Source organism: Microchirus variegatus (genome assembly GCF_963457635.1).
Source record: "Microchirus variegatus genome assembly, chromosome: 22".
NCBI classification, from domain to species: Eukaryota; Metazoa; Chordata; class Actinopteri; order Pleuronectiformes; family Soleidae; genus Microchirus; species Microchirus variegatus.
The window spans coordinates 16,242,095-16,253,138 of NC_139823.1; the positions used below are offsets into that span (position 1 = coordinate 16,242,095).

General features: G+C 42.9%; 1 protein-coding gene across 1 annotated transcript; it reads right to left on the minus strand.

The window, feature by feature from the left end:
* Positions 1–56: 56 nt before the first annotated feature.
* Positions 57–10,747, minus strand: mrps9 (mitochondrial ribosomal protein S9; the record flags this gene model as incomplete). The annotated part of the gene is made up of 11 exons (XM_083908609.1): positions 57–308; positions 1,239–1,408; positions 2,115–2,223; positions 3,510–3,678; positions 3,766–3,841; positions 3,925–4,010; positions 6,004–6,083; positions 6,179–6,209; positions 6,769–6,831; positions 10,149–10,331; positions 10,649–10,747. The coding sequence occupies 11 exons, from the start codon at positions 10,745–10,747 to the stop codon at positions 217–219; spliced, it is 1,158 nt and encodes a 385-aa protein (XP_083764735.1). The 3' UTR covers positions 57–216.
* Between the last annotated feature and the right edge of the window lie 297 nt (positions 10,748–11,044).

An 11,044-nucleotide genomic window follows, 5' to 3' on the forward strand; every position in this document is an offset into this window, starting at 1 on the left:
ATTAAATATCAGAAAATATGCACAAACATGTCAAAAGGTTTCCTTTTGAGCCCAAAACATTACAAAATGAAAATTGTATTTAACACTTAATACTCCTCATTTACTACTTCTTGACATATGCTGCCATCTGCTGGATGAAGAAGCACACTGCAGCCTCAGATAATATCAGAGCAGAGTCAGTGAGAGCGTTAATTGTCTTTTTGTTGGGTTTTTTGCTCAGCGCTTCTTCCAGGTGAATTTCCTTCTCGCTCCCTCCTGTCCTGGCTTCTGCCTCTCCGTCAGTCTGGGGTCAGGGGTCAACAGGCCAGCTAGGGTGGAGATAAATGAATTTTGAATTGAATAACTTTATTCCTCCGCCGGGTGGGAAACACACATTCACAACAGCTCAGTAAGGTGCAGAAATGTGCAAGGGCATAATAAGTAAAAAGAAATAAAACGTAAAGATAAGAGTAAAAATAGGACAAAATAAAATATGGTAAAAAAAAAATCACACTCACACAATATAAGTAAGACTAGAAAAAAATACAATATGGTAAAAATTACACTCTAAGTATAAGGAAAAAGAACTAAAACGAATTTTTTTTTAATTAAATTACACTCTAATGTAGAGTAATGTAGTAGTGTGGAAACCAGGTTTAACAATTTCTTTTTTATCATTAGCATATTTAGCGACCGTGCTAAATGGTACTTTTATATGCTCATATTGTACATTTCCATACAAATGGCTGAAATACAGTAGATTCATGATAGTAAAAACCACACCACATACGCTATATGGACATATCTGTAATGTATAAAGTAGAATAACGTAGAGATAAAAATAAAAATAAGGAGGAAGTATAGTGGTGTCGGCTATTTCTGTCACGTATTTCCTTTTTCCTCATCATACTGAGATTTATTAGCTATGAGAGTAAAGAAAAATTGGATTTAATGGGACATTTTTTGTCCTTAATGACCTGAGAGTGTAGTGAAATAAAGTGAACTAAATAATGTATTAAAGTCAATATTTGGCTAATCTTTGATATAGCCAATACTCATTTAAACAAAAAATCCCTAGGATTGGCCAACGTATGAGCCTCACACATGCAAGTAGTTACTTTACGGACATTTACTCCCCAAACCTGGCCGTCTCGGTTCATATTTTTTCAGAATAAAAGCCCCAGATACCGATGTTGCCGAGTCACCGATTGTTCACCGCTGGCTTTTTTTACGGGGATAAAAGAAAAAGCGTCTTTCACCTTGTCTCAGGGTCTCCATGTCTCCCTCGGGCAGGAAGCCGAGCAGCGCGCGGGAGATGGCGAGCCGCAGCGCCCCCGCCTGGCTGGACCTGCCGCCGCCGCTCACGGTGCACTCCAGGTCGAAGCGTCCCAACAGGCCCACGAACTGCAGCGGGAACATCAGCTGCTCTCTGAAGAAGGAGAAGAAGAAGAAGAGGACGGGAAAATGACAATGAGATAAAGGAAAGGAGAAGAAGGAGAAGGAGCTGAAAGAATGAAAAATGTGGTTGAATAGGCGAGAGCAGGAGGACGTGCTATTTAGCAGATAGTGGTATCACTACGGCAGAGGCTTAGCTAATTTAATGTCTGGTTGGGTGACTTTTTCAGACGAGCAGAGAGGATCCTGGCACAGTGGAAAGCTTTTCCTCCGACAATCTCAGCCCCACATTATTACAGAAGAAGTTCTGACTCAGCAGGAATGGGATAAGGTTGTGTGAGAAGTGTGTGTGTGTGTGTGTGTTCTGGATGGCATCTCAGGCTGAATGGCCTACGGCTGCTGACAGAGTCAATTGTCACCTCTCCGCTCCAATTACAGGCCGTCCTCACACTGCGCGACAACACCAGCTCCGGACATTCTCTCACACACACACACACACACATACACAATCACTCAACTGTGTAATTAACTTACTACAAGGAGATAAAAAAAAATAAAAAATAAGAAGGCGATGCTGTGGAGAGTGAAAAACGCGGCTTTTTTAATTTTTTTTTTCCCAGCCACAGAAACACATCGTATGATGCATTTAAAAGGGAAATGAGGCAGCGGAGGAAGAGGAGGAGGATGAGGAGGCTGGGACATAGAGAAGGTTTATTAAAACAGTGGCATTGCTCTCGTACCTGTCCTGCAGCACAGAGAAGTGCTGCATGTAGTTGCCGCCGTTGACGGTGACGCGTCCGGCGCCGCAGTCGCGCAGAATCACAGAGGCGACGGACGTCTTCCTACGACCTGATAACAAACACACACACACACACACACTTTAATTCTTTTTTTCTCATCATATTCTACAATCCACAATGTCCGCTCAGTAATTTGTGGAAATATTTGAGTATTTATTGAGTGTATTTGAGTATAATATTTGACATTTTTGTCCTCAAATGACTGGAGAGGGGAGTAAATTTTAAATCTGATGCGACGCAAAAACTGATAATGCATCACAGTTAATATTTTTGGCTAATCCTTTACATATTCAAAACTGATTTAAAAAAATAAATAAATGGCATTTTTGAGGGTTTTTTCATTAAAAATATTAGCATCATGTAATCAAACGGCATTTCGAAGGTTACAATCCTGATAATGATTCAATATTTGATCGTTTTGATCAGGACTGAAATATGATTTACCCCAGAAAAGAAATGTGTATCTGCACTGTTTTTAAAGCAGTTTTTGTAAGTGGACATTTTTGTCCTTAATGACCTAAGAGTGTAGTAAAATTTAAATCTGATGCTACACACACAAAAAAAATTGCATTTAAAGGGTTACCATCCTCAAAATGATTTAATGTTGTTTAAGATAAGTATGCAGAAACTGTAATGTTTTTATAGCAGTGTTTTAAAAGTGGACATTTTTGTCCTTAATGACTTGAGAGGATGGTAAATTAAGCATCTGAGGGTTAAATGTCTTGCATTAAATCTGCTCTTTGACAGAATAAAGTAAATAAATGTGGATTATGTGCTGTAGATTATGTCATCAGATTATTAGAGACACGCCTGCCTTCATTTTCCTTTCTAGATGTTTAGTTTTAAACTAGTGCTGGGCGCGTTATCGCGATAGTGGCGGTTAACAGCGTCAGCGTTAAGGAATGACGCGTTTCCACGTTTACATGACTCACGATTTGTTAAAATGAGTCTTTAAAGTAACGCTAAACTTTAAAAACAGAGGCACACATACGCAGTACACAGGTACGCTAACATTATTTGTAGTGCTGCTCTTTTCCTTTAATAAACAGATTGCTGCAGTTCGACTGGAGGTGCGCCAATGACGCTAAAGGAGCTAATGCAGCTAACAGAGCTAACTGGTAAACGGTGCCTGGATGCGTCACACCACATAAACATGACGTCACATGCGTCTTTTTCCTGAATATCACTTTTAAACCACACGCTCTGGCCTCCTCACAAGGAATTTTTTATTTAAAATCACTGATACAAATATATCACTTATGGGTAAAATATGACATGTCTGCCATTAAACCCTACTGAATGTCACACACGCGGCGGTCCACGGCGTTCACCTACCCTCTGCCGCGCTGAAGGCCACGCCTCGGTCGTCCCGCTCCAGCTGGGGCACCATTTGCTTTCTGGACTGAGCCTCCACTTGGCGGCGGTAACGCGACACGAACTCCTGCTCCTTGGAGCAGTTGGGCACGGACAGCAGCCGCTCCATCAGCTGGATGAAGCGGTTGTACTGAAGAGGGAGGACGACATTGGTGGGGGGGGGGCGGGGTCAGTGAAGGTTAAAGGAAGAACGGGACGAAGAAAGTCGAGCGCTTACGTTGTGAGCCGTCATGGTTTCCACCAGCAGCGTCTCCAACTCCTCCTTCGTGAGCCACCGGCTCGCACCGAGAGAGCTGAAGATGACACGGTCTGTTAAAATTCTACGCTCAAAGAAGAGCTTTTCACAACATCATCATCATCATCATTCTCTACTTACATGGGCTTGACCTCCTGGGTGAGGAGACCTTTGGCTCTCAGGCGGTCTTGGCGTTTCTCTAAATTGAGGATTTTGGCATAAGTTTCCTGCAAAGAAAGAAAACAAACACAAACTATGAAATATATTGGTCGTCTGATGAACTCGCGTGAGGCTTTTTGTGTTCGGTCAAACGTTCTGGGACAATAATAATAATGATCTGAAAAATGACCTAGAGCTGCGTTTCTTAAACTTTTTTACACCACCGAGTAACACCAGAGGAGGAAGTGCAGACCATAGCTCAAGATCGAGTAAAGACGAAGAATGGAGCGACTGCTTTGTGGCAGAAAACGGGAAACTAAAAGAGAGGAAGGTGTTACAGCTGCAAATTAATATCCATGCTTTTGCTACGAGACGTTGTTTGGTTGTTGATGTTTTACCACGTTTGGCGTCCAGGATTTGTGGCGTTCCAGGTTCTCTGTGTGTGCAAGCAAGTTGTTAATTTATGTGGGTTTTTTTTTACTGTGACTGTGCTGCTGCTGCTGCTGCTGCTGCTGCTGCTGCTGGCCAACCAACAGCTGAATAAATTTAAAATAAGTTAATTAATTTGCCAATATTGCACCAAACAAAAACACCAAATATTTTGTCACTTTAGACTCTTTTTCATTTCTTTTCCCTACATTTTGAAGACATAATCTTTCTCCGAGGCCGTGCTACAACGCCGGTCGCGTCCCCCCTCCCCCAACCCCCCACCCCCCCACCACCTCAGCTGTCCTGCGCCTGGGTGAGAACTCATTTCCCCCGTCAATTATTCACCAGATGTTTGTTTAATTCCTTCTCGATAGAGTGTGCCTAATCCGCTGCCACTCCACGACCAGCGACGAGAGGTAGAGGAGGAGGAGGAGGATGAGGAGGAGGAGGGGGGGCGGCAAACATGAAGCAAAAACCAATTTTCTTTACAAAAAATATATATATATAACATAATAGAAAATCAGGGGCATAAAAGAGGAGAGGAGTAGAAGGAAACCGACCAGGCCTTGGATAAAAGGGCTTATATTACACATACACAAATTTGCATGGATTCCGTGATTAAAGGAGACGTTCAGTATCTGTTACAGAGCTTCACTCCTTTTGTTTGCAGAGGATATGCAGGATTAAATGGTTAAAGTGTGTGTGTGTGTGTGTGTGTGTGTGTGTGTGTGTGTCATGGAGGTGTTTTCAGGTTCTCCCTGCAGCTGCAGGGGCCATAAAGGGCTCAGTGGAGCAGTGAGCGGGGTTAATGTGCTACAGTGGCTGAGCAGAGAGGCAGCTTTACACACCACTGCCCTCTCCTGGCAACACTCCTGAGGGGTGTGTGTGTGTGTGTGTGTGTGTGTGTGTGTGTGTGTGTGTGTGTGTGTGTGTGTGTATAAGACACTTACAAAAACGATATCTGCACAAGACGGAAAGGAGGAGGCAGAGGTGGAAACGAGAGCAAAGAAAGAGGGGGTAACATGTCTGACATAGGCATTTAAAGCCACAGCAGGGGGGTTTTCAGTGTATTGTGTACGAGTGTGAGTGTGTGTGCGTGTGTGTAAGCGCAGACTAATTTTCAGAAACCCGCAGACACAAAGAAGACGAGGTCGTCTGCTCAGACGAGGGAGGGGGTTCTGTGCGACACCCGCCCCTCGCTTTCCCCGTGTTCATCACATTTGAAAACAGCGGCTTCGTGACATTTGTTTACCGTCTCACTAACTACTTTAATTCCACCACATTGTCTGGCTTTACAAAGTCAGACAATGAACAACTGAAATCACGCGAACGTCTTGACTTAAAATACAAATTGTCTCCTTGAAAATGACTTTTAAAATGATGCCATCTTTCACTCGATTTCACCCACAACAAATCCACAGCGAAGAATAAAAGTCTCACTGTACGTCTATTATTAGCTTCTGCTCCACCTCACTGAACTCATTTCCTTTAGCGTCTGCACCCCTTCCTTCGCTGCCACCTAAGTGCATCCTCCTCTTAACCTGGTTCCAATCCCATCTGCAACTCAACTTTCTCCCTCTGAACAGGAAGCGACGCGAGAGTGCGGGGAGAAGCGTCGTCGGTCGTACTCACGTGCATCAGCGTGTAGTACGACTGTTTCCCAGTGTAAAAGAGGAAATGGAAAGGTCGCCCGTCCGCTCCCCACTGGACACCTGCAGATACAGGACATAATACGATGAGCTGGAGAAGCGGCTTACGCCCGACTTTATCTGTAGTACTCAGGTGCAAAGGCTCTGTCGTCCTGTACCTCTCTGCTTTGGAAATATTTCATCTGGGTGCTGGAAGTGAAAACAGGACACAAAAGTCAGATCATTCCATGATGACAGCATATACCTCTTAAAGATCTATTCACTGTGGATAAATACATGTATTTATGTGTCTCTAATAAAATGTGGCACTAATATTACAATCAACTAATAATTCCCAAACACAGCCTCAAGATGTCATTTCTGTTTTTATATTATGCAATCAGTGTTTTTAGTGCTTTTTAATATATATACACACACACACACATACATATACATATATATATTTATAATAAGATTATATCATATTAAACAAATCCACATATAACCATCAGCCCGTTAATGTTCTAGTGTATTTTGATGCCAGTGTTTATCACTTCCTGTTTACCCGGAAGATTATTTTGAAAGGGTGTGTGTGTGTCACGTGATGTAGCATGGGAAACCGGTGAGAAAGTTCATAAGAAGAAGAATATAAACAACTATATAAGATTAAGAAGATAATAATGCAAACATCTCACAGCAGATTAAATTTTATTTAGACATTTATTTACTTTTTTTTTTTTACAGATGATGTAACGTTACACAGACGTACCTTCATGATGGGATGTGCTTTCTTTTGAAACAGGCTGGACGGGAACAGGTAGGTGATGCATCTCTGTTGGCAGGAGAGGAGATAAATTAATAATAAACAAGAGAAGAAGAAGAAGAAGAAGAGTTGGCAAAAAGTGCTGATGACAACGCAGACACAGAGGTCAACGCAACAGAGGTCGCGCTGATGGACGAGCGTGAAAGTGACAGAAGACGACGAGGCAACAAGCTGCTGGTGGGTTCAACCAAAGGCGAGTGTGTGTGTGGGGGTGTGTGTGTGTGTGTGTGTGACTGTTGAGGAGTTAGAGGAGAAAACAAGCAGGGAAAGGCACAAGTGTTTGGCCTTGTTGACAGTGAGCAGAGGACACTGTGTGGCCATCGCAGAGTTCACAGCGAGTTCATCCTCTGCTCCCTCTGCGTGTGTGTGTGTGTGTTATTAGCATGGGCTACAGATGGCGCTGCAAATGTGTGTGTGTGTGTGTGTGTGTGTGAAGAGAGGGAGACAGGAAGTGTGTTGATCCTGCCACACTCATCAAGACAGTCTGTTCATCCTTCTCCTTCCTCCTGCTCCTCCCTCCTCTACTTCTTTCATTTCCTCCTCCTCTGTCGGTTCAATTAGCGAGGCAGCAGGTGCTGCACCGAGCGAACAGGTTGCTGCCTTAAGGTTGTCAAAAACGATGGAAAGCAGCAAGAAAAAGCCACGACGACAAACGTGTGTGTGTGTTCGGTGTGTGTGCGTCTAAAGTGCGAGAGGAGGACAGTCGAGGTAGAAGTTAAAGGGTGAAAAGAAAGAAAGAAAAAAAAAAGGAAGCGGGGAACAGATGAAGACACATCTGTGTGTCCCGTGAGCGTCGGCACAATATGGCAGGAATCCCCCCGAGGGCCAAAGACGGAGCCTCGGGCCAAGTACATGCAGGAAGAAAGAGGGAGTCATCGTCAGCACAGCATCCAGAGAGAGCTGCTGCAGAGTCTCCTTTGAAAACTCCTTTCCTTCACAGTTAAATATTAGACATGAATGAGAGACGGTTACGTCTCGAGGCTCAGATGAAGGCAAACAAATCTCGAGGACGACATTTAATATACACTATTATTATTATTATTGTTCTGGCTTTTATCAGGTGCTTTCTGCTTCATTTATTGATGAAATGAATGAAAAATAACCTATTTTAGAAAATGTTTACTATCTTTGATTTCATCGTTCACACCGGCTCCTTCTTAATCCAACCCGAGTTCATTTGTGGAAGTGTGAAATGCACTGAACTGAACTCTGGTACAAGTGAATCAAATGCAGGAAGTGGACTACAAAGCAAGGCATTGTGGGTAAAAACGCAGGGCCAAAACAGACGCACGTGTAGAGCAATAGCCGGGAGCAGCATGTTGTATGTTGTCGTATCAAACCGGGTCTTTTTTGGTGCAACGGCAACCGTACTTGTCATTTGTCATCATTTAATTTACATGAAGAAAAAGAAATAAACAAAGCAAATGCTTTAAAAAATGTATTGTGAGAAGAATATTCAAAAAGAAGAAGCAGGATCATCTCATTTGAGAAATTGGAAGCACAGCGCACTTAAAGGTGAAGTAAGTAGTTTATAGTGCCATCTAGAGGAGAGGCTGAAATTTACAACAAAGAACCGCTCCTCTGCTCACCCCCTCCCTTCCCTGAGCGCTACGGTATCCTCAGCCGGTCAAATGTCGTCCTCGTCGTCTTTCTCCGTGTCAGCAGATGAGGTTCGTGAGGTGAGGGAAAGGGCGAGCTACCGCGGCCGTAGCTGACGAAGCGGAGAGAGAGGAGGCGGGACTTCCGCTACAAGTAAAGAGACGCTTGATTTGTTCTCTCGCATTTGTCCTGACAGGCTCCCGTAGAAACATGGCGTCTCGCTGCCAACAGTGGCAATGCAGTAGCGGCCCGCGACCATGTTATTTTAAATGACTTTTTGAAACACTACGAAAATGAAACAAAAAATATTATACAGCGACTAGACAATGCAGGAGCACATAATATGTATAAAAAAGTGGATTTTGGGTTATATAAACCCATAAATACTACACAGTGTCCCTTTAAATATGTTTGTAATTAACAAATCTACTGTTGATTTATTCCAAAAACAAACAGTATTTTAAAACATACTTTGTTTGTTTTCAATTCATACAAATCACAAAAGCTATTTGTGCGTCTTTGGTGGCAAACGCCCAGTGTTCCAGTGTCTGAAAAGTGAAAACATCCCACTGATTTGTCTTTCACACCTGAACGGTCTCCAGGTGGAGGGGGTTTATCTGACGACTCCGCGTCGGTGCCACAACTTCATCTTTCCCTGCGCACCGTTTTTCGAGCTTGTGCTGTTGGCCGTCGCTTTTGCTTTCACAGCACGGCGCCGTGACGACTCTCTTCATTACGCACGAGGGACACCGGGGGACAGGCGAGAGAAATCAAGCTAAGTGATTGGAGCGCTGAGGACTCATTTGTTGCCAAAACCTAAGACTAGCATGTGTGTGTGTGTGTGTTTGAGGCCGTTGCTAATGTCCCTGACTCAGTGGATTAGTCAGAGGAGCTCCCACCTCCTTGCCGCTGGTGCTAATGATGATGATAATGATAATTTGAGGACAGTGAAACACATTTTTCCCCCACCAGAGAAATGGAAGCTAATCAATATTTTAAAAAATGCTTAAACGCTTGTGGAGTTCAGTCTTTGTCTCGTGAAGTGAAATGCATTTGGACACTTGGTGTAAAAAGTGTTTGTGACCCTTTTTATCAGCGTGAAAGAAGTGGAAATGCAGGTTTGAAAAGACTAAATAGACTTTTAAAGACAAGATTTCACAGTAATGGTAAGACTTTCCCCAATCATCAACATTTTGATAGTCTATTACTAGGTTTGAGTGTTTTCCAGCTTAATACATGTGAATATTTTCTGGGGTTTTTTCTGCTCCATATAACAAAGAACCCATTAAAACAACAAAACAAAACATTTAAAGACATTATCATGTCGAGGTTTGGGAAACAACCAATCAAAATGATTGCATCTATGGCCGTTTTTGAGACATTTCAAATTAAAAGTCCCATATTCGCATATTTTAATAGAAATAATCAAATTTGAGATGTAAAAAATAAATTTTCCACAATCTGTATAAGACTTGTTTTGTCCACAAACCAAAATGATTCAGTTTTAATGATTTCTTTGTAATATGGAGCAAAGAAAGCAGAAAATACTCACATTTAAGAAGCCAAAACAATCAGAAATCTTGTTTTAATCATGATAAAAAGCCTTCAAACCGATTCATCGATTATCAGAATAGTCTATGACTACTACCAAACTGGTAATCAGACATTTTTACTGTCATGTTTTCGAGAAAACCTCATGCAGGTGTGCAGTGAACTCAGATTCTTACGTCTACATCCTCCTGGGTGAAGTTCTCCGGGTCTTCTCCCATCATGTTGGCCAGGTGCCGTTTCCCGATGTTGAATTCCTCCACCTGCTTCTCGATAAACTCCGCCGTGAACTTCTCTGGTCCTGCGGCCGCCAGGTTCTTTCTGTGGAGGGCAGAGCTCACACATAGCTGCCTGATCGGGACCTGGAGAAAAAGGACATGCGCCTCTGTTGTGACATGTTGCGAATGAATGTGCTAAGCGATACGAGAGCAAATATACAGCCGAATGGTTGTTGGTGGTTAAATCTATTATACTAAGGTAATACTGCGTCCATAGCACCACGAAAACACTAAATGCGACGTTGACAGAAGCTAAATTCACATATCTAGCAAGCAGGTTTCGGCTAAAATGCGGAGGATGCTAACTCAAGGACGCGAGTGTTTTAGCCCCCGGTGTCCGGTTTATAACCTCTCGCGTCACATTTAGGTTCACGGTGTGTTGTGTTAACATGGCGGGTTACCTTTCGGCTGAGCTGCGACGTAACTATTTTTAAAGCGGAGCCGTTAATCCTACATTTCCATAGAAGCGCACCCACGGTTCGCACACTGGACGCCGCCATCTTGGCTAACAGCGGAGAGACGTCAGCAGCGGCGGAAGTTGCGTGACGTCAGAGACACGTGACATGATTGTGTCTTTGAATTGCTTGATTCAAGCTGCTGTTTTTTTTTCTTTTTATTTATGTACAATGTATGCTGTTGTTCATATAGTGACATTTGACTATTGTTAATGATTAAAACATTTGATTAAAAGACAAAAATTGCCAGAAATTGAAAGAAAAGGTGCAAATGTATGCAAGGGAAACGAGACAGCGACACATTAAAACGTGGCATTTATGTTTTCTTCCTGCAGGAGAGTT